The 23470-nt window shown below is 36.5% G+C and overlaps 2 protein-coding genes across 2 annotated transcripts in view; one reads left to right on the forward strand and one right to left on the reverse strand.

The window, feature by feature from the left end:
• The window catches only part of LOC136817791 (scm-like with four MBT domains protein 2), a 35520-nt gene extending 24947 nt beyond the window's left edge, over positions 1-10573 (forward strand). Inside the window, exons 12-19 of the mRNA XM_067074111.1 lie at positions 1359-1392; positions 3877-5011; positions 5646-5784; positions 6557-6679; positions 7219-8191; positions 9076-9355; positions 9553-9723; positions 10115-10573. Coding sequence (XP_066930212.1) covers positions 1359-1392; positions 3877-5011; positions 5646-5784; positions 6557-6679; positions 7219-8191; positions 9076-9355; positions 9553-9723; positions 10115-10411 — 3152 coding nt within the window. The 3' untranslated portion in view covers positions 10412-10573. The remainder of the gene's footprint in view (positions 1-1358; positions 1393-3876; positions 5012-5645; positions 5785-6556; positions 6680-7218; positions 8192-9075; positions 9356-9552; positions 9724-10114) is intronic.
• A 1856-nt stretch (positions 10574-12429) lies between these two features.
• LOC136817833 (sodium/mannose cotransporter SLC5A10-like) lies at positions 12430-21967 on the reverse strand. The gene is made up of 11 exons (XM_067074168.1): positions 21855-21967; positions 21046-21120; positions 20401-20670; positions 19800-19905; positions 18865-19099; positions 18384-18468; positions 17507-17724; positions 16686-16918; positions 15971-16219; positions 13758-13946; positions 12430-13184 (listed from the first exon to the last, which is right to left on the reverse strand). The coding sequence occupies exons 1-11, from the start codon at positions 21945-21947 to the stop codon at positions 13030-13032; spliced, it is 1908 nt and encodes a 635-aa protein (XP_066930269.1). The 5' UTR covers positions 21948-21967; the 3' UTR covers positions 12430-13029.
• Positions 21968-23470: the final 1503 nt, after the last annotated feature.

Genomic DNA, 23470 nt, shown 5'->3' on the forward strand with positions numbered 1-23470 from the left:
TTCTATCGAAATCCCAATTGGGATAGAAATCTATTGTTCTAAGCTTAAAAACATCCAGTAGGGATAGTTTTGAAGTGCAACTTTTTTAAATGAATTTCAGATGGGGATGAAATGAAATTCGATCTCCCAATAGTAGGGTAGTACTTTTCCCACTGGGGACGAAATTTTGGCCAAATTTTTCCAGTGGAGCGGGGGTCTCAGCATCTCGGACACAGGGGTGTAAAGATGAAAGGGGTGAAGCTTTCTTTGCACAAAACCGAATGACGTTATTAGGAAATTATTGCTTTGCACTCTTCACACTACTGCATTTTCACTTAATGACACTGTACTCTTTTTTTCTCTCTCTGTAATGACATATTATTCGGTTTCCCTGTCTTTTGACACTTCTCTTACATATGCAATTTCCATTTGTCAAAAAATATCTCTTTTGTTACTCCCTCTTGACGGAGCGTGATTTAAATGTTCAATTGGAGTGTGAAAATAGATGGTGCGTCAAGAAGTTCCGAAGACATTCAAGAGACGTCCGAGGGGTGGATTATCTGATTGTTGTTTTGTCATTGAAGGAGTTAAAAGGACAATTAAAATAGCTCATTGCTTTTTGATGTGAGAAAATGGTCATATCTATTATGTCGAGTTGTTAAAAAAATTAATGAGCCGTTATTGCCTTTGATCAGAAACTTGTGATCGACTTGAAGTGACTCGTGTTATCTTTTTTGTCTTTAATTTTCTATTAAGAAACTAGATTTTAATAGTAACTTTGCTTAGCTTTGTCTTTAACAGTTCACACCGTTTCACTGTTGCTTATTATTTTCATATGAAACTTTTTTGTTTGCCAGCCAGTAGAAGTGTTGAAATCAGACATCTTTGATTCAATTCTTTTACAAGCTTCTGATCAATTTCTCTGTGTTAAAAGCTGTTTTCTAAATTAACACCTTTTTGTTGAAGTGACCATTAGAGCGTGAAATTGCTGACTATATTCTGTTTTGTCATTCCTCACTCCTCCATCAGAATTGTCTCGTTGTTAAAAAGTTTTGAAGCTTTTTTGTATAGTTTAAAAAATCGAGTGATTAAAAATTGTTTTTCTTTGAACAAGTGAGAAAAAAGGTCTCATTTGCTACAGAATTTCGTGTTTATTAAATTCTTACTTCTGAGGTAAGATCTCTTAAATTCTTAACGCTCTCTGCACACGTTACTAATCTTATTTTTGTTGATTATAATGGTTTATAGTGTAAACTCATCTTTATTATCCAGAAGGCAAGGTTTTAAAATATTTGTAAAACAATCCTCAAAGTGTTAAATTTCGCGCCAAAGAGAGGGTTTTAATGAAAAGACTTATTTTGTGTTTCTTTTTCTTTCAGCTCTCGAGCAGAAGAATCGCATCTCAAGTTTGAGGTAATTTTTGTTTTTTCGACTGAATGTTATTGAATTTATCTTTGAAGGAAAAGCCCAGGAAAAGTCTTGATTCAAGTTTGTGTAAAAAATCTCATGTTTAGTTTTCAAACATCTTTTATTTTATCATTATCTGCTAAATATTTTTCTATTCAGCTCATTGTTTAGTGAAGGGATCTTAACATTTTTTAACACTTTTTGAAGAGACGGTACAAAGTAACATAACACTCTTCATAAACACACTCAGCTTTCTGTTGGCACAAGTTTAAGACGAAATATTTGTCGATAAGAAACCATAGACTATGATAGATTTATAGTCCGAAGGGCTAGAGTGCTTTAAGTCATCGCAGGCAACAAAAAGTGAATATCGGAAAAAATATTGTTGCTTTTGTTTTCGAAAATCTGCGAAGCTTCTGATTGGTCACGCGCTGAAATTCTATTGCAATGTCACGTGACCTAGGATTTCTTACCTAACCACCGCACAATTTACAGCTAAGGTACGCCATCTAGCCCTTCGGGCTTTATAAATCTATGAAGAAACCTCCTTTATTGTGGACACGGCTTTTCTTTTCTTTTAGAAGGACCTATTATCTCATACAGTAAACTACTTTTTTCTATCACTCTGACACTGCAAAGTCATTAAAAAATAACGAAAGAGTTTGTCAAACCGTTTTCTTATTGCTATCTATTGTTCTTTTCAAGTACTCACTTCACTTCCATAATTGTTGATAGCCTCATAATATTTTAATGACTTTCTATTGTTCTCTGTCTTTTGATGCCAAAAATTAATTTTCCTCCCTTCAACAATTTAAAGTTGACAACATCAGTAAAAAGAAGGAATTCCCATATGAATGCTAATGTTAAATCACACCTTTGTCGGAATATATTTTTTGTTTTATGTTAAAATTTATTTTTCTCTTTTACCTACCGGCCGAAAACCATTTATGAAAAGCATTCGAATCTTTCAGTCTTTTACTTGATTTTAAAAGACTTTAATTTAGTTTTCTTGATATAAATTACTTTGGGATGCTAAAATTTGAATTAGGATCATCTTCATTACTCATTACACGTTTTTTTTATAAGAACATCCGAAAGCCTTCTAAATTTTTGGGTTTTAAGCCTAAATATATTCTTAACATTTTCTATTTTCACCATTTTATGACCATTTTTACCCATTTTCGTAAGGAATTTGGTGTTTTGGAGTCTGCAAAGCCTTAGAATATTCTTAGCTTGTTCTTAGCATTTTTGCCATTGAAGCATTTTGTTCTTATATAGTTTGTTCTTATAAAAGAAAACGTGTAGGATCATTTGTTTACATAAATCTTTGATTAATTGACTTTCTTGAGTACAGTACACGTTTTTTATATAAGAACAAACTATATAAGAACATAAGGCTTCAATGGCCAAAATGTTAAGAACAACAATAACTACATTCTAAGACTTTATAGATTTTAAACGGCAAATTTCTTAAGAAAATGGTCAAAAATGCTCACAAAATGGTGAAAATAAGAACATGCTAAAAACATTTTTAGGCTTGAAACTCAAAAAGTTAAGAACATCCTGAGGCTTCAAAAATTTTGAATGTTCTTTAAAAAAAATGTACATTAACTGCCTTAAATCCTTGTTATCATAAGAGTTATAAACCACATGTTTAAATATAAGAACAAAGACAATAAGAATCTTTGGAACCTGAAAAGTTTAAGAACATTACACGTTGTTTTTTTATAAAAGAACATCCAAAATCTTTTAAGCTTTCTGATGTTCTTAATTTTTTGGGTTTTAAGCCTAAAAATGTTCTTAACATTTTCTTATTTTCACCATTTTGTGACCTTTTTTACCCATTTTCCTAAGAAATCGTGTGTTTTATCGTCCGCAAAACCTTCAAATGTTCTTAATTTGTTCTTATCCTTTTTGTCATTGAAGTCTTATGTTCTTATGTTTATAATTTGTTCCTATAAAAAAAGGAATAGGCGTAGCGAGATACTCTGCAAAATTTATGGACGAGAGCGGCTTTTATGACACTGTAATTACACGCTTTTTTTTTTATAAGAATGGTGTTTTTTCATTTCATCATGGATATTCTTAACTTTTTGGCGAAAATCATCCAAAAATATTCTTACGGTATTCTTAGGTTAAGATCGAAATTGGCAATCTACAGGTTAAAATGCATTAAAAATGGCATTCTTAGGTTCAGTTGCTAAATTCCATGATGGTGGTATTCTTACCATATTCTTAATTTTTTGGCCATTTTCATCATGGACATTCTTATAAAGTGTATTCTTATAAAAAAAAAAGCGTGTATTATCTTTGTTTTATCAAAAGATAATGAATATGTCATAAACGTCTGCACTTCCTCATAAATTTTGCAGGGTATCTCGCTTCCCCTATGAAAGGTTACTTGGATTCTTCTCTTGAAGATATTCTCAAATTAGTTTTTTTTTAAATCACATAAATTTTGGTTTATAATTTTGTATTTTTCTGTTACAGACACACGGCCACGCGTAGAAATCGTTTGGAGGATTTACGAAAAGGTAAAGTTACCACAGTCGAGACACGTGACCCCAAAAAAGACGTCGCGCCCAACCAAAAGGTTAAAGCGAACAAGAACGTGTATAGAAAGGGACGTCGTGGAGTTTCACGCAAACAGGGTACGTACAATGAAGAGAGCTCTGAAGGCACGGTAGATACATCAATCGCATTCGTTTGCATCAATCGGTTGGCGGAAGAATTCAATACCGAGAAAAGCATCAAAGAGTTTTACAATTTAGATGCACAGAATCGGCTGCCGGCACAAATAGTTACCATTGACGACGATGATGATAATGATGATGGATCTCCAAAGAAAAACGATGCAACCACGACATACAGTGAACAAGATCTCAACTATCTGAGCTTAGTACGTGTCAAACCTAATAAACTTTCCAAAACTGAAAGTGAAATGTTTGATAAAAATCTCAACGAGCATTCTGCAGAAGATGTAGAGGATGATTTGACGTCACAAGGGCGGGGTAAAGGGCGTTCATTGAACAGTGTCATCTCTATGTTAACCGCCACGCGTAACCAACCACGGCCCTCCCATCTACTTGAACAATATAAACAAAGTAAAAACAAGAATAAACAAACAACACAATCCAAAGAGAACATCAATGTCATTGATCTTTCCAACGATGACGCGCCATCTGCTGTTAAAACCAATATTGTGGAATCGGCACCTGATGGCTCCATCAACATTCCAGGAAAAGGTCAATACAAGATCATGGAACAAATTGTCACCAAACAAGGTGATCGCAACAAAATCATCTTGCGACTCGGAAAACCGGTCAAAACAAACCAGCCAGTGGTGGAAAAGAGGAACAAATCGAAGACGACGGTCAATTCAAACGCCGTGTCACCTTCACGTGACATCACGTCACCACGTACCTCCGTCGATGATATGTACACGTTAGAAAACATGGTACACACGCATCAAGGCTTGGATGAAATGCTCCGTAACCGATTCAAGAAAGTACATACGTTTTGCGCTAAACTTCCACGCAACCCGCTGATGTGGACAAGGAAACACGTCTCGACCTTCATCAATAATGCTAACTTCGCCAAATATGCTTCCAACTTTTCCGAACAGGTTGGTGTTTTTTTCTATGTTAATGTGTCAAAGAGAGATTAGAGAAGAGTGTCATTTCTCTGAAGACGAAGTAGACATGATTTGCCAGTCAGACGTGAGGACAAAAGTAGACTAGATTCGCCTTCTGGGGGAACTTTGCATCTGATAATTTTTGATGGGGCTGAGACTAGTGAAGCCCTCTTAATCATATTATCCAGCCTATCAAAAAGCCTAAGTTGACCTCAGGCTATGACAAATGGGGTTTTACATTCAAACTGAATAGCACATGTACTTTTCAATCTCTCCGTTTTTACTCCATTCACCACCTTTTTAGTAACTCGTGATATTGAAAGAGTTTTTGAGTATACTACTGCGTCAATAAACGTCATGGTGTCTAAGATTTCAGTTCTGAGCACCCCTGAGAGTGAAATCTATATAAAACTCTCTTGTAGTAGCTATTAGTGAGTGACTACATGTCTGTAGATATCCTAAGAGTCCATCGAAGACGAAATTCAATCCAGAAGAAAGTTGTTAGGGTTAGCAGTTGCGTAGTGCGAACAAGGGCTAGATGAACTTTGTCCGTACTCGTGATCAATTTAACCTCGATAATGACTTATATCTCTAATAAATATTTTCATTTCCATGTCACCACCAGGAGATTGATGGACACGCTTTGATGTTGTTAACAGTGCAAGAAATCCACCACATGTTGGGCGTCAAACTTGGTCCCGCCATGAAAATCCATGACCTCATTTATTCTCTGCAACAGCTGGTCAACGAGGCGTATTTGGCCAGTAAGAACCGTATTCTCTCAAAATCCAATTGATTCTATTGGTTAATTGATAAAATCCAACTGATTTCATTGGTTATTTGTGAAAATCCAATCGAATTCACTGGATACTTGTTGTTTTGGTCATCATAAAGACTTTGTTTTCTCCTTTGTTATATACTTTGTTTAATACTTTGTTTATATAGGACCCATGTTTTTATACACCCCTTTCTCAAAAACCTGTAGGATTTTTTTCAGCCAGGAGGGGTAAGAATAACGGATTTAAACTCGATGTGGATTGATATTTATTATATTCTTTATGACCGGGGGATTTGAATTCCTTAGTTTTCAAGTCAGACAATTTATTGAGGTGAACTGGGGTGGAAAAAATCAGACAATATTTTGCAGTGACGATTTGTTTATTTGAATTTTTTTTCAGCGGATAAAAGATTGGAGTATTGGAAGTCAATTCTTCCAGTTGGAAGGGGGTCCCAGCGGGTCTATGAGAAAGGGGGGGGGTGTTTCTATCTATTATATTTTAAGTCATAGGTTTTGTCTTGTCTTAAAAGATCATAGTTCTCTCCGGGATGAAGACTATTCGTTGAATTCTTTATTTTCTTAACCAAATCTAATCAAGCTTTGAAGATTTTCAAATCAAAATTTTGAGAAGAATAAAAAGACGGCTCAAAATATTTATTGAGTTTTGGTTTTTTGGCAAAGTGAAACCTTTCCATTTTTTCGTCATCGTTAAAAATAAGATCTTTATTATTTTCAATGTTTTTTTATGTGTTTTTTAGATGAAGGAGGAGGGTTTGATGACGAGGAAAGGTTCACTTTGCCAAAGACCGAACACAAAAGTACCAAACATAAGAATCGCGATTTCACTTTCACTTCTGATAACTATCAACCCACTGAGACAGGTACAAATCTTCTGTATTGACTTTTTTTACCACTATGTTATTCTGACTTGTAAAGTTTTTTTATTGACTTGATTAAAGATTATTGACTGAAAATAGAATCTTTTGTGTCTTTAAAGGTTTTATTTTCACACAAGTGTTCCCGTTTCATATCAGACACATTTCATATTAGGACAGTGTCTGCCTATTTTTATATTGTGCTGATATAAGCAAAAATGTTTTTCTTTTCCACTTTCTGACCAATCTTGCTCCACATCCGTGTCAATCCAATGTGAAAAAGCTTGTAAATTAAAATTGATGAATAAGCAAACGATATCACTCTTATTTAAAGACAAAACCTTTAAGTTTTAATTTTTCGAGCAAGTAATGCTACATTTTACATTCTAAGTCATTTTATACATTAATACTGGTATCCGGACAACCCCCCTGGTTCAGAAAATTCTCCTCCGGAAACCTCTTTCGTGAATTCATACTTATAATTTTGCTTCGAAATCTGTTTACAGAGATTTCTTTACTGTATGAATACACCTCTCTTTCTTTAGATTCAATAGAAAATGAAAAAGATTCACTCCATGAAATTAGTCACAGTGACGCAACAACGACAGAAGAAAACGAAAGTCTTTTCGAATCTCGTCCAAGTGAAAATGGAAATGATGAGGTCATCGAAAATGTATCTTCAATACAACCCAATGATGTCGAAATATCAAAGAAAATCGATGAGCAAATCGAAAAAATGGAAGTGAAAAGCACAAACAGTGTAAAGGACGAACATGAAAATGAGGTTGAAAAATCACCTTTGAAACAGGAAACAAAGATTTCCAATACAGACATAATAGACAATACCCCCGGAGAATCGAAACAATCGAACGCGAAAGTCTCCTCATGGATGGATCAAAACAATGACGCATTAGAGAAAGTTCGGATGGAAACATGTGGAGATTTTGAAAAAGAATATTATGGACTCGTTAATCAAACATACGGCTCTAATACCAATCCGTACTTAGTACGTGGTCCACCCATTCAGACGCCCGGTCATAAACATCCAGTACGTTTCATTCAAATACGCCCATTGGCGGGTAGTAATCCAAATATGATCTATCCGCCCATGGCAGGGGCCTATCCAAGGTTTATACAACCACCGCCAACGTCAGCTGAAAGCCCTCAGCAAATGCCATTTATTTTAAAATTTGGTTCTGTCAAAGACTTAGAAGGTGGAACACACCCTTCAGCTACCAGTGAGAAAATTGATACTAAATCCAAAAAAACAAAAAATTCTAAGAGCGAAGATCGAAAAGGTAGCGAACGGCGAAAGCGAAAAAGTGACGTCACAGCAGCGCCTCGCTCACCCAAACATATTCGACCTGGTGCGTTGGCAATCATACCAAAATATCCAGACAATTCGAAAGAGATTTACGATAAACATTTAGGGAATGTTGAAATTGAATTGATCAACAAAAAGTTATGGGACGATTTCTTTAATACTGGGACTGAAATGATCTTAACCAGAAACGGAAGGTATGAATGATTGACTTTTTGTGATCCTGCCAACTGACCATCTTTCAAAACACGTCCGTTTCTTTTATAAGAACATCCAACCCTTTACCATTTGACTTTTAAGCCTAAAAATGTTCTTGAAATGTTCTTGATTTTACCGTTTAGTGCAATTTCCTAAGAATCGGGTGTTTGTCTGTAAAGTTTTGAAATGTTCTTAGCCTGTTCTTAATATTTTAGTCATCGAAGCCTTATGCTCTTTTTAATTTATTCTTACAAGAAAAGCAGAATTAAAGATCTGAGTGACAGAGATTCGAATTTGAGAAGGAATTAAGATCTGATAAGCTGAGATACAGGGGTGAAACACTCAATAGCAGTATTGAAAATTTAAAATCTGAAAGAAAAATGCAAGAATGTGAATTTTAAGTTGTTGAAAGACTTCGCTATACCATTTAACAGTTACACGTTTTTTATAAGAACAAATCATATAAAAACACAAGGCTTCGATGGCCAAAATAATAAGAAAAAGTTAAGAGCTTTACGGACTAAGAAAGTGCACAAAATGGTGAAAATAAGAATATTTTTAGGCTTAACACACAATAAGTTAAAAAACATCTAAAGGCTACTTAAATTTTGGATGTTCTTTTATTATAAACATCATGCGAACGCTGCTAAAGAAAATCAATATAAATTAAACAAGATCAATCAAATAAATATTAATTGCAATGGCCACTCACTCAATCACTACACAAGGTGTATTTTGTCGTCACGGTCAATCAGTAGACTCTCCAAAACTCGAAACTTTTTGGGGAAGAGAAAGGTTTTGTTACAGTTTGTTCAAGAAACGTTTGAGTCTTCCAGACTTCATTGTATCGTTAAACGTGTATCTTTCCTTTTTATTACTTCAGACGTATGTTTCCAGCATTAGGTGTCAAATTCACAGGAATGCTGACGTCATCAAAATACGTCATCTTACTGGATTTCATCCCGGCTGATCAATTCCGATACAAGTTCGAATACAAACCGAACGCCCCGAAGTGGATGGTGGCATGCGAGGAAGGAACGCCCAAACCAACGCAAGTTTACATCCATCCCTTCTCACCCCAGTTCGGCTTCGAATGGTGTCGGACAGACGTCAGCTTCATCAAGTGCAAATTGACCAACAATTACCGTGAAAATTGCGGACATGTAAGATCAACCTTTTCATTTCTTAGGTTATAACTTTTGCATGCACTCAATTTGCCATGTATATTTGATTTAACGGATAGTAAACTTTGTGAAAATGTTGTGGACATTTTTCTAAATGATCTGCTTTCAAAATAACTGTTAAATGGTATAGCGAAGTCTATCAATTACTTAAAATTCACATTTCATTTTTCTTTCAGATTTTGATGCAGTCGATGCACAAATACCAACCACGTATCAACGTTTTGTATTGGGATGGTACTTTACCTTTTCAAATTACACCTCATGAAATGATGCGACTGTGTGTGAAAAAGTCTTTTATGTTCGAACAAACACAATTCATCGCTGTCACCGCTTACCAAAACAATGAGGTACACAACATTCATATCTTGTTTACTTCCTCATCTGGAGTCAGCTTGCTCATCCTATTTTAACATTTTGCCATTACTTTGAATTTCATTGATCAGCATTTACTAGTTGTTTGAACAATTTTCAATTGTTTCATGAGACCTTTTCATAAATTACGTTAGAAGAAACGCTCACCTCGTTTTCGAAATATTGCTATGGTTAATTGATTTTCAGAGGAGTTCATGATAAGTTTACTCTATTTGAAAATTAACAAATGAAGACTCGAGGGATATAATCACCTGGATTCAAAACGAGGAAGTCGTTCTACTCACAATAATTTGTGAGCAGGGACAATGAAATCTTTTGTCCGTCTTTTTCAGTCCAGTTTCATTCTATATTCAACTATTTCTTCAGGTAACGAACCTCAAGATTCAGAGCAATCCTTTCGCTAGAGGCTTTCGTGGTGATTGGCGCAAAACGAAAGCCAAACGAACCAATCAGAAGAAAGATACTTCAACGGGCTTCAGTTATGAAGATGAAAATGAAGAGGAAGATTATGGTGGTTCGGACGACGAACAATCGCAAAGCATGGTGGGTGAACAATCGCAAAGCATGACGAATAGCATGAGTTTTGATGACAAGGAGAATGATAACGATGACGCAATGCATTTCAATGACACAACCATCGTTAAAGTCGAGCCGGAATATTAACACTCGTTTTTTTGTTTGCTCAAAAACACTTACATACATACATAGAAATAAATCTTACTTTGGCCCTGCGCAAGTTTCTTTCGCAAAGTCTTTCTAAGAAATTGGAAAGGTCCAGCTTTGAACTGTTAAACATATTGTTTTTATAAGAACATCCAAAATTTATGAAGCCTTTGGATGTTCATAACGTTTTGAGTTTTAAGCCTAATAATGTATTTAACAAAACATGTGCTTATTTTCGCTATTTTGTGAGTATTTTCGCTATTTTGTGAGTATTTTCGCCAATTTTCTTAAGAAATCGGGTGTTTAGAGTCTGCAACGCTTTAAAAATGTTCTCAACTTGATCTTAGTTTTTGGCCATCAAAGCCTTATGTTCTTATGTATAGTTTGTTCTTATAAAAAACGTGTTTCTCCCTAACCGGCTTCACCCTCGGTCTTGAAAGGGTTACTATTTCTTTTAGCCTTTCAGGAAACTATGTTATACCTATATTGCAGAACTTTCGTCGCAGCCAACACTTGAAACTCGTGGCATCTATCACTACAATCAGTGCCATAACATATTGGCACTTTTCGCTAATTTACCATTTTTCGAAAATTGAAGTTCGAGCGAGAATGTCAATTTCGGGCCCTCAACTTGATTTCAACGATTATTTCGATCTGGGAGGGATTTATTGGTTTCTAGGCTATATTTCAAGCCCTACTGGACCATTTTTGAACTTTTGAATCCTCAGATCCTAAGGTCCTTAAGTCTAGCGTTAAAACTCAGAGTTAAAACTCTACCCTTCGAACCTACTTTAGAGCACTTGCAAATCGATTGTGGTTTCAAAACACCCCGGTGGGTTTCCTTTTTGTGCCAAGTTTTTCGTCACTGATTGTAGATTTAGAAAATTATGCCGCCGCGTGAAAACAAACATTTAATCTGCTATTTTAAAAGCGGTGCAAAATTTTAAGGCCATACTTTTTCTTATCTGGCACCCAGATGCAGAAATTTTCTTCCGACACGCTAAAGCTCTGAAGATCGGGAAAATTTTCAACAACAGATTACGGAACTTTGCAAGACTGCGTCAAGGATTTTGCAGCGGGAGGTCTGGTAATCCAGCTTTCGTTTTCGGGGATTGGCGGGTCCAACCGAAATATTTTTAGCTTTACCCGAAAGGGTAGTTGAACCCGACTCGACTGGGGATGTGGCACACAAAGGGCGACTATCATTCCTCTCCGATGGGGAATTGGCCCGCTCCTTTAGAGCTTTAGCATGGGTGGCCGCCAATCCGCCATCGGAATATCAGATGCAACTTTTTCTTGTTTGAGAAAGGTTGAATATTACTCAATTACTTCTTCTAATGCATCCCTGCGATTTCTACATATGACAATACTGCTAGTTCCCACTCTGTCACAGCTTCCCCGGTAGATCTTCAAATCATTTGGTCTGAAGATGAATTTACCTCCTTGGGTGCTTTTGATAATTATGTAGTCATTTTTATAATCGCATAGTTTTATTTAATGACAGTGTTTTTGTCAAATTTTAATAGATTTGTGAAATGATTTTTTTTTGGCAAAAACGATTTTTTATTTATTTGGTATACGACTTTGGATACCTTTTTCTAGTTGTCAACTTTCTTACAGACTGACAATTCTTTTGGGTAAATACTTTTTGTGAGATAATTTTTATAAAATGCCAAATGATTGTGTGCATTGTACATAGTTTGTTTACTCGACTCATTTTTTTGCATGCATGAAAATAAAGATGACTAATTTTTGTACAGAGAGAAACAAAATTTTTTTTAAGCTTTATTCCAATTTATTAATTGGGCTTTTCCAGAAATTGTCTGTGTCCCCCCTGTTGATGATATCTATTGTTCGAGCTCCACAACCCTCTGGATGTCTGGCTTAAAATAAAACAAAGACCCACTTGATAGGTGATAAGATTGATCACGCCTTCACACCAAAGAAGTAGGACCGGGGGGGGGGGGGGGGGGGGGTACTAGGGTTGCGAGCTGAAAATATCGAGAAATTTTTCTAACTTTAGCATTAGCATTTTAGGGCTTTATATTTCCAATTATACATGGAACTACTCTAATAAAAGATATATAATACAAAGCATTGTAAACTCCTTGAGTACTATGGTACTATGGAAAACTTGATTTATTCAAAAGCCACGGTATATCAACCCCAAATGCAATTCTCGGCTTCGGCTAAAGCAAAATGTTTGTGTTCGATGGAAAGCTCCACTTTAGATCCTCAGTTTAGATTATTTGTGGTCGAACAGATCATCCATAAAAGCAGGAAATTTAGCGATAGGCAGTTGTGAAAGAGTTAAACATTTCCAGTATATAGTAGGGGATTATGTAATATTATTCAACTATAAATGTGTGCATAAAAATATTGTCTTGCATTAAATATACTACATTTCTCTAGTTTTATAGACTGCTATAGAAAACTTTTTTTAACCCTCCAAATAAGGTCATATATTCAATCAAGAGGAGGGGGTACCTCTAAAAACCGGAAATCTTAGGGTGTGCAAAAGTTTCTAAAAAATACAGGGAGTTTCTTGATAATGGGTAAGAAAACAGAGAAGTTTTCCGATTTTCTTGTAGAATACAAGTGAGTGTGACCTCCTCATCTTAACGATACCATATCCATAAGAACAGTAATGCAAAGACGAGACAACCAGCTGCCACCCTTACGCCCCACTTTGCGAAGGCGGTTTGATTTTCGAATTCTTCGATTTCATCCAGTTCAGCTTGGTCGGCATTTAAACCAACTTGGCTGTTCGAAGCTGAAATAGAACAAAGCAAATATAACATTTGTAAAATTTGAACAAGCCAAATTAAAAACATAATTTAAAATCGAGGCGTTGGTAGAATTGTTAGTAATGCTCTGGAGGGTACCATAGAAAATGCACTGTAAGGTCAGAATTAAGAGGAAGTGCAATCCAATGTTTTTCTGGGCAAATTTTGGAAAATCTGACCATATTCTTTGCCTTACCTTACGATGCTCAAAGATTTTCAGATTAATGTACAGCAAGGGTCAATTTTGCACCCAAATTTGTTTGATTTTGCACCCAAACTTCCTCAAATTTTGCTATTTAGGCTTGTGTGCTATTGTCGTCCCCCATTGTCTCTATGTATCTACTCAGATTACTTTTATTGTAAAGCTAAGCTAGGAATAAATGAAATGGGAAGGAATAGGAATCAATGATATTCATGACGTAATGCTTTTTACGGAAACACCTACATTTTGGCAAATTTAATAATTTTGTGATAGAGAAAAATTGTTTGCCACTACTGGCGAAAACCATCAGGGAGTTTCCGTAGAAGACATCACTTAATGAATATCATGAAGAACTTACTGCTTATTCGAACATCATCAAGTTTGAGATCAGCAGAAACAGTATGTTCTGCGCTCTTCATGCCTTCTTTGAAGCGAGGTTTATTGATGGTCTTCCACGTTAATGCGCCCAACAAATCAAGGGGAACGGGGCGAGTGAACAAACTTAATACACACATGATGATGATACATGCCGCAAACATGATCAACGCTAAAAGACAAAACAATTCATTTCTGCTGAACCAAGGTAGGACAATTACTGTAAAAACATTCAAATTTTCACTTCAGTGTCAAATAGGTGACCGCTGTAAGCAATTAAATTTACTATAGAAAGGAACTAGACGGTTCCCGTCGTCGCAAACGCCGGTTAACGGTTTTGCTTGCACATCAAAAGCCTTTAAAATACTATAATATGGGTTAATGCCTGACATCGTTTTGGCTTAAAATGCCGAATACAATAATAAAAATTATACTTCTAAACTTTCTACATTAGTCAAAATTTTGTGTCTGTAAGCCTCGATGATATGTCTTTTTAAGAAAACAGAAGTTTGTGTTCAATGAAATGCCATAGTGACTCTGTCAAAATTATCGAGGGTACCCGTCGTTGCAGACGCCCAAAGGTGTCTGAGGTGGTGAGAGGGTTGCTTCTAGGAAAGAAAAAGCCTTAGTTGTGAAGGAGAGGCTCGCGCTTTGCGATTGAGCACTGAAGGTTTTCCCGTTTGTTGGCTTCACATGCGGACAGCTTAAGACCGGCGCATATGCAATGCAACCAACATTGAAACCTTTTTAAATAATGTTAGACGAAGTTTAAGTTTAATCATCAAACAACAATGTTGGATTTTGTTGCGTGTGTTGATATAAAATAATTCGAAATCGTGCAACAAAAATGCCACACCTTTTTATTTGAAACTTTGTGACGTCGCAGTACTTTTTCATGAAATTGACGTCAGAACTTTTTTCGTTTAGAAATAGCAGTGTAGAGTCTTCTCTAATCCGAGTTTTCTACGCTTGTCAAACTTAGCGCGAGACTTTTTGTATCGAAGGTGGATAGGTTTTCCAGCCGCGGCGTTCAAATTTTAAAAACCTTAACATATGTTACTGGGCTAGCGTTACAGACATTTTTCATAAACTCATTTAGTATAGTAAGATATTCAACTTATCGACTTTTCACTTGACTCTTTTTTAGCCTCGAATAAGAGTCTTGAAGAAGAACACATCCCGTATCACAAACCTGGTGGGAATCCCAGCCAATATTTAACGTTTGGCTGAAAAATCAGAATTTCAATTTTCTACAAATTGAAGCATTTCAGCATATAGTAACATTCTCACCAGGTTACTTAGAAAGGGGTTTAAGGATGTTTTTTTTCTAATCTTAGTCTCGTGCCATTTGGTGTTAATCCTAGCATCCACAATTTCACACAAAGGAAACGTAAACTTGTTCGAGGAGTTGAAAGGGATCAGAAGCTTGTTTGTTTGAAAAATAATTTGACAGGTTTTATACTGGTTCCTAATGGAAACTAAATCTATTTTCAGGAAGTTCTTCACGCAACTAAAGTAAGTAAGTTTGCAAACGCAGTCGGTGGCAGCTCTTAAGCTCCCTTTTCTTAAACTGTCTACCCGAAGGTAAGAAAGTGCACTACTTTCCCCTGGATTTCTCTACTCATCCTTGACCTTTTCCTTAATTGCTTAGCAACAAACATAGAGGTGGGGTAGCAGTTAGAGTTTCTGAACTAAGTACGGAGTCTGGGTATGACCCAGCTGGGGATCGAACAGCCGACATTGCACTCTGTAGCTGCAATCATGGTTGAAATATAATGAGAATTCCGGTTATTTTTTCGTTTTTCAAGTTCTGGCGAGAAAGTCGATTTTGGGCTATCTCTTTACCTTAATCAAATATTTCAATTTGGGAGGGGTTGGTAGACTTCCAGGCTATATTCTGAGCCTTATTGGACTATTTTTGAACTTTTGGATCCTCAGATCCTAAAGTCCTAAAACTCAGAGTTAAAACTCTACCTTTCGAACCTACTTTAGAGCACTTACAAATCGATTGTGGTTTCAAAACTTCCCGGTGGATTTCCCTTTTTTCTCAAATATTACGACCTTGATTATGGATGCTCTGCCTTCCCAACTGGCACACAACGTTGTTTCAACGTTAATCTAGCGTTAAATGGACGTTGTGAACGTTATTTGAACGTTGAAACAACGTTGCGTGCCAGCTGGGTTAATGCAACTTACCGTAATACATGAAGTGTAATTTGACGAACGACGGACGATCATCTACCTGTCCACAATGAGGTTTTGGGTATGCCACGTCTAAAGAGATACGCACAATACCGAACACCAACCCGAACAACATACTGCTCAATGCACCGACCTCCGTCAGGCCGGTCCACAACATGCCGACCAAGAAGACGGCGCATGTCGGTGGTGCAAGATACGATTGAATAGTTTGCAAGTAAGTGAACAACTGCCCTGAATGACCCTCTGTAAACAGAAAAAAAGAACAAAAGTTTCTGAAAATTAGCCTATTATATAGGATTCCTGCATCTATTACATGCTATTTTCTGTTCAATTTAAAGGGAAAAAATGCACAAATCTGTGCAAATTTTCCTTCGATGAAGACGTTGAAGAAAATGAATTTTTGTGAACATTCAATTGATTTGGAAATTCAACAGCTTTTTATAAGAATGGTTCTTCAACTTTGGGGAAAGTCATCTTAAAATATACTTACGGTATTTTTAGGTTTGGATCCAATCCCAGCCAAAAATACATACAATAGAATACAAATTTGGCATTTTTGTTACATGCTTAGGTTTAATTTCAAGATTCCATGATGGTGGTGGATTCTTACCATAATCTTAATTTTTTGGCCAATTTCATCATAAGTGCTCTTATAAAGTATATTCTTATATAAAAAAAGCGTGTAGAGTTAGAGAGTTCAACTTCTTACGTGAAACATTGGGCATCCATGCAATACCGATGCCGACCATGACAACGACCACAACACGACCGACCATCAACATCTCTTTATCGTTGGCTTTCGGTCGCAACACTCGCCAAATATCCATTGTAAAGATGGTAGAAGAGCTGTTGAAGGCTGAGGAGAGGGATGACATCAATGCTGCCACCATTACCGCAAGCATTAACCCAACCAAACCTGATGGTAAAATGTTCAATACCAACCTACAACAAATCACAAAAGCAGTTTTTTTTTCAATTGAGAACGGAAATTCCCATACCAAAATCAAAAAAGAAACAGTTAAACTTCAAGCAAATCGCTGATTCCTCGCTGGCACACAACGGGGTCTAGGCTCAAGTTATCCACTTAAAACAAGAAAAAAGTTTGCTAAAAGACTGTGTCCTCCATTGTAGAAACCCTTAAGAGACTTAAAGAAAATCTAATATCCAATGAATCCACCACATATTTTCCATCAAATATTACAGAGTCTTCATTTTCATGACTGTGCGTTTTTTGATAAGAACATTAGACTTCAATGACCAAAATATTAAGAGCATTTTAATACTTTGCAGTTATTTATACTTGAGACAATTGGTGACAATAAGAACATGTTAAGAACATATTGAGGCTTAAAACTCAAAATATTAAGAACATCCGAAGGCTTTAAAATTTTTTGATACTCTCCCAGCTGTCACACAACGTTGTTTTAACGTTCAAATAACGTTATTTGAACGTTAGGAACGTCACATGGACGTTGTTTTGACGTTTTGTGCCATCTGGGCTTATAAGAAATGTACAATAAAAACACTTACAGTGGGTAAGCTTGATTGGAGCATCCATATTTGTTTTCACAGAAATCAAAACATGCTTCTGGACTTCCACAAGCCACTCGATCTGCATATAAAACACGGCTAATCATTCCCGGCATTACCATGATGAAGAGAGGAAGAAGTTTGAGGAATCCAGCAACGATTGTTCCCAAACGAGCTTGTACCATGTTCTTGGCTCCTAAGGTTCTTTGTACAATCACCTGGTGTTGAAGCAATAGATCTTATCGGAGTTTTTGATTTTTCTAAAAAAGCCATTCATTGCGGGATTGTTTCGGGGTATTACGATAGAATTCCCTTGAGGAATTTCTAAGAGATTTCTATTGTAATCCCCCCGAAACAATCCCACATTTCATCGCTTTTTTAGAAAAATCAAAAACTCCGATAAAATCTATTAATTTGAAGTTATATGATGACATGAAAAGATAACACCGTTATTAAACGTAATCACTTATTTAGGAAGTCTTTTTAGGCAAGAACCGTTGTCTAGCAGATCTTATCTTCTGTTCGAGGGATAGAGAAAGCGTGAAAATGTATATGCGACGAGGTTACAGCCGTAATAGGCGGGTATAGACGAAAGCAATAGCAGTTTTTGAGTTTGAAACACTTTAAACACCTCCGTAACTTTTTATGCCACCCCGGGCTTATCTCCGTTTTCAAATTTATCCCACCTCCTAAGTCATCATTTTTTAGTGACTTTATGTCAGACGATAGGATCGTCTATGATCAGCATTGATTATTAAGAACTATCTTGATCGAATCATGTTATCCCAGTTGGCACAGAACGTTATAACGACGTCCATCTAACGTCCCTAACATTCATAAAACGTTAGATGAACGTTCAAACAACGTTGTGTGTTACCTGATCAGTACACCAGTACCATATTCCAGTGATTGGAAGCGAGAAGATAATTCCTGGCCATGGAAATTCACCATCATCGTATGGTCTGTAAGTTTCAATAAATTGAAAATAAACTTTTACACATATAAACTTAAAAACTAAATTCACTACCGGAATCCTGTCTCCTGGATCCTGCGAACTTTTTCCTCAGTGGGGATAAAAATGTTCCCATCTCAGGAAATGCCAATGGAGATGATCAAATGAGTATAAAATTCTAAGGTAATTTCCCAGTGTGGTTTTATTCTTAGGGTTTTTTCCAACGGGAACGATTTTTTGATCAATTTTTCCAGTGGGCGTTTGGGGTCCGCCGGGTCTGTGACACAGGGTTGTTTTTTTCTTCTGAAAACTGAAAGCTGAGAGGATGAAATATTTGTACCTCTCTCCCTCCCTGCAGTTATGGTTGTAGGCGATCCTCAATTCTTTATGCTAATATTCTTCTCACCTGAACATGTTACCCCAATACGTCTCAACACTTCCATAACATCCTAAAGTTGCATTATCAGTAGCATTCATTAACATCGTTGTATTCAATGGTGAACCAATGGCTTTTGGGTATTTCTCCCACAATCCTTCTAAACCACCAACTTCTTTGAAACCCAATATCGAAAGTGATAGTGCTCCGATCACCATCAATGTGCATTGCATGACGTCAGTATAAATGACGGCCGACAGACCACCTGAAAACAATATGGTCGAAATTGTACAATAAAATAAAGAAATAAATATTTTAAAGCCTCTATCTTGAGGGCAATAAAAAAGACCCAAAGAGGCAAAACATTGACGCTTTTGATTTACCCTGATAAATATTACCATACACCATACATACACCCTTAAATGCAAAAATCTTTGTTAGTCTTGTTTTAAATATGGCTAACAAACGAATATTCCCAAAAACCGTTCATAATTTATATAAAATGCTTGTGATCGAAGCATCTTAGTAAAAATACTTAAGAACGTGGGCTATAATGATGTCATATCATTTGTTTGGTGAACAAATTGACATAGAAAGTGCTTGATACAGATAAAACTTCAATTAAAAATCTACAATAATGTTATTATCAAGCTCGTCATAACGCATGGATTAGGTTGTTGAAGTAAGTAAGCATATCCATCTGTACGGGAGAGCCGGAAGTGAAGGAGGCTATCCCTTTTCCTGGGAAAGATCGAATGCTGAAGTGGAGTGCCACACATCCTCTCAGTGACCAGTTACAGGCCAGTTACTTTCTGCCCAGGTCAGATTACCCATAATCCTTCGTTGGTATATGGTGACTGAGAATCGAACCCATTGCAAGGCGAACGCTCTACCGGCTGAGCTACACAGCCTGTGGTTGGATTCGTCATCATATCCCACAATGCCAAGCAAAAAGTTGTTCTTACCAAGCAATGTATAAAGAGCGGTGAAAACCAGTAAAGCAGCAGAAGAAATGTAAATATTCAATCCAATAGCTTCACGTAAGAAAAGCGCTCCAGCGAATAAATCCACCTATAAAAGAAATGGATTGAATGTAGCTGAAACCCTTTGCCAACTCTAAAAAATATTTGAATTCTCCTAACCTTCTCTTAAAATAAAACTCTGGAAATTCGTTATGTCAAAGGATTACGTTGTTTTGGAGATATTGTAGATGTTGCGTTTTCCACTGAAAATCTTTAACATCTGTTTCGTGAAGTTTTGATCACAATAGATCACATTAACGATCCATAATGGTATCATAATTGGTCTATAATCTTCAGGAAAGTTTATATTCGGAACACTGCAGCGATATTGAGTCAGAGGTGCCAGCTGTGGTTAAATAGTTTTCAAGTTTCACCAGCTTAAAACAATGATTCCACTATAAATCTATCTTGTAATGTGTTATGCGGAAGTAGCCAAAAATGACCAAATCACAAATGTTTGTCGGAATTTAAACAATAAAACTAAGTGGCAAACGTTGGGTGCTTACCAAACCACAAGACTATGAATATAATAAGTTATACGTACCGATATTTTTGTGGTGATATAACTGATGAGTGAAACGACCGTCAAATAAATACGCATCCATTTACTCTGGAAACGATTACGTAAGTATTCGGGCATGGTGTAAATCTTTGATCTGATGTAAATGGGAACGAAAAAGAAGCCAAGTAAGAGGAGAATCCAACTGGCATGCCATTCATAAGCGACCACTCCGATTCCACTGGCTGCACCTGATCCTGCCAATCCAATGAAATGCTCAGATCCCATATTACTGGCGTACAAGCTACCACCAACCTAAACAGGTAAAGGATATTGAGTGTTGAATGGTTTATCACAGTAAGTATTTTAGCTTTTGACCACAGACATGGTCAACCCGAAGGCTCTTCTTTTCGATAGCTACCTGTCTTAAGGTAGAGGAGGGTGCTACTATTTCCTGTGGTCCTCCATTCACCCTTGATCCCTCTCTTAATAGCACTAAGTACGAACTCTTTGGTATGAACCAGTTAATGAACCCATAACCTTGTGCACTTTGAACCGATGCTCTACCATCGCACCACAGTTACGTATAGGCTAACGAATACACATTTAATGATGGAGACATTAGTTCAGATAATACGATACATAGACACAAAATATTGAAAGAAAAGAACTATTAAAAAAATGACTAACAGCCCACCACATCATGGAGCGACCAGCCAAGAAATATTCTTCTGCTGTGTTGTTTTTGTTCTTCCCAAACTTGGACTGAAATACAAAAATGTGTAAGATTCAGAACTACAATGCAGGCCCAACGGAAGCGGGGAGAGTGGGGAGTCTCCCCACTTTTGAGCAAAAAAATTTTTTTCTCGAATTCCTAGCAAATCTTACAAATTTTATCTCATTTTGAGCCTTCAGCCTACCCATTTTAACAATTGTTCCGTCGGACCTGCAATGGAGTTTCCATAACTCGAACGCGTATGGGGAGTGCAAATTTGTTTTAGTTAAGAAAACTTCAAGTTATGGAATACAGTTTAATTGAAGGGAGTTAAAAAAACTTATTTGAATCCTTCCTAAATTCTGCAAAATGGTGCGTTTAAAGCTCGCATTCCGAGGAGAGGATCGCACTCAAGGTGCTGCCGAAAACGGTTTTCAGGGTTTCCAAAAGGCACTGTAAGTGTTGAAATAAGAAAAAGTGCATTCTAAGGGAGAAAACCTGACCCTTTCAAAAAAATGCGCACCGTAAAGGTTGATTTCTTGCCCAAATTTACTCAAATTTGGCTAATCTTTCTATGTACATGCACTGTAAGGGTCTTATTTTGAGTACCCTATTTTTGTACATACGGTAGATTTCAGATCGAGTGCCCTTTTTTCCAGGGGCTTACCTTGGCACACAACGTTGTTTTAACGTTAATCTAACGTCAATTGGACGTTGTGAACATTAGATAAACGTTGAAAAAACGTTGTGAGTGCCAGCTGGGTTTTGAGAAACATGTACTCACATAAACACCAAGACCCAAACATATTGCAAAGTAAATCCCAATAATTGACCAATCAGCGGCTGTTAGTGTCTTCTGTTCCAGACCTCCTGACATATTGCTTTATGATATATCTAGGTTTAAAAGATTATAAAGCCGACTGGTTTAAAAAATTTCAGTAACGCTTCTCCCGTGCCCTGATTAGAGTAGTCTACACAATAAACAGATCCAGGCTTTTAGGCCTTACTCTTGGTCTATAGGCACTGCTATAGGCGGTCACTAGTGACCCCCACCGGGAATTGCTTATTAATAGGTTTAAACGTAATAGACAACATTCACAAAAGATGTTTATCAATAGAGATTTTAAATAAAAGAATGTTTGAATCACAGCTGATTGGCTTAGGTTTCGAAACTCTCTATTGTTTCATTAAAACCTCAGTGCGCATGCGATTTATCTGGAGAATTTCAATATTCAAAACAAGAGCAGTGCTCATAGCCCGAAGAGTAGGAGTTTTACGCTCGAAACGAAGGAAGATATGACGTAGCCTATGATTAGAGATAGTTGATGATTAGCTGCCGAAATAACTGCTCCAGAAATAGAGACTGGTTTATATCCTTGAATGGTTCATATATACACATTTGTCCCACAGCCCCGGTAGATTATTTTCCTCAGCGGGGATAACAATTCCTACTGAAACTCCAATGGCGATAGAAATTCAATGGTTCAAAGGGGATCCAGAGAGGATGGTTTTGGAGTCTAATTTTTAAACATTGAATATCGAATGTGGATGAATCAAAGTCAATTTCCCAGCGGGGCTGAAATTCCAGGGTATTTTCCGAGCAGGGACGAAATTTTGGCCAGATTTCCCAGTTGGGCTTGACACAGGGATGTATCTATGTTTTGGCACCAACGCCGAGTGTTTTCCTGGTACATATACAAAGCCCTCTTCGTAATTGTGAATCCCAACAGGATTCCTAAACGATAAACAAAAGTATGAATCTAACATCATTTAAAAGAATGCCCTGGATAAAAACAATTCATTTTCTATCCCGAACGAATGGGATAGAAAAGCCAGTGTGATAAAGTCAGCCATCTTTGTAGTGCATTCAACTTTCAGAAGTCTTAACTTTTAATCGAGCATTTTCATTAGATTATAAAAACTCCTATGTAGTATTAAAGTTAAAATATTTTCCAATCTTATATTTGCCTCATTCATCGTCGTTTCATTCACAAACCATCAAAAAATCTTGTTCGCTGTACACACCCCGTCAAATAAAACTATAAGATTTACTGTTCAATCAAAGCAAACATTACATTTTTTTGCGTAGCAAAGAAAGAGACTTTACTTTACATTTTGCAACAGGAGAATTTTAAATGTTTATATATCTGACCAAACGAGTGATCAAATATCTTTTCTTTTTAAGAGAAAGATGTTATTTAGACCACAGCCACTCCATTTTACACGCTGAAAGTGTCAAATAAGAATTTTTTTGAATTTATACCTTCACTACAGGGACTACAAGAATTATAGTTTTTTTTAATTCCAAGACCCGAAGGCTTTTCTTTCGAAAGTTATCTACCCAAATTCTCCTTGGGTTACTCCATTTACCCTTGAACCTTCTTTCTAACTGCAGAGGAT

The sequence above is a fragment of the Clytia hemisphaerica genome, unplaced genomic scaffold, assembly GCF_902728285.1.
Source record: "Clytia hemisphaerica strain Z4C2 unplaced genomic scaffold, Clytia hemisphaerica genome assembly, whole genome shotgun sequence".
NCBI lineage: Eukaryota > Metazoa > Cnidaria > Hydrozoa > Leptothecata > Clytiidae > Clytia > Clytia hemisphaerica.

What these genes read in the sequence shown, in the direction of transcription:
- LOC136817833 (XM_067074168.1), bottom strand. Translation starts at nt 21,947, where the DNA reads ATGTCAGGAGGTCTGGAACAGAAGACACTAACAGCCGCTGATTGGTCA. An exon ending in GTTTGGGTCTTGGTGTTTAT is followed by an intron (nt 21,121 to 21,854) that starts GTGAGTACATGT and finishes TTTGTATTTCAG; the next exon opens with TCCAAGTTTGGGAAGAACAA. An exon ending in GGTACTGGTGTACTGATCAG is followed by an intron (nt 17,725 to 18,383) that starts GTAACACACAAC and finishes CTTCAACACCAG; the next exon opens with GTGATTGTACAAAGAACCTT.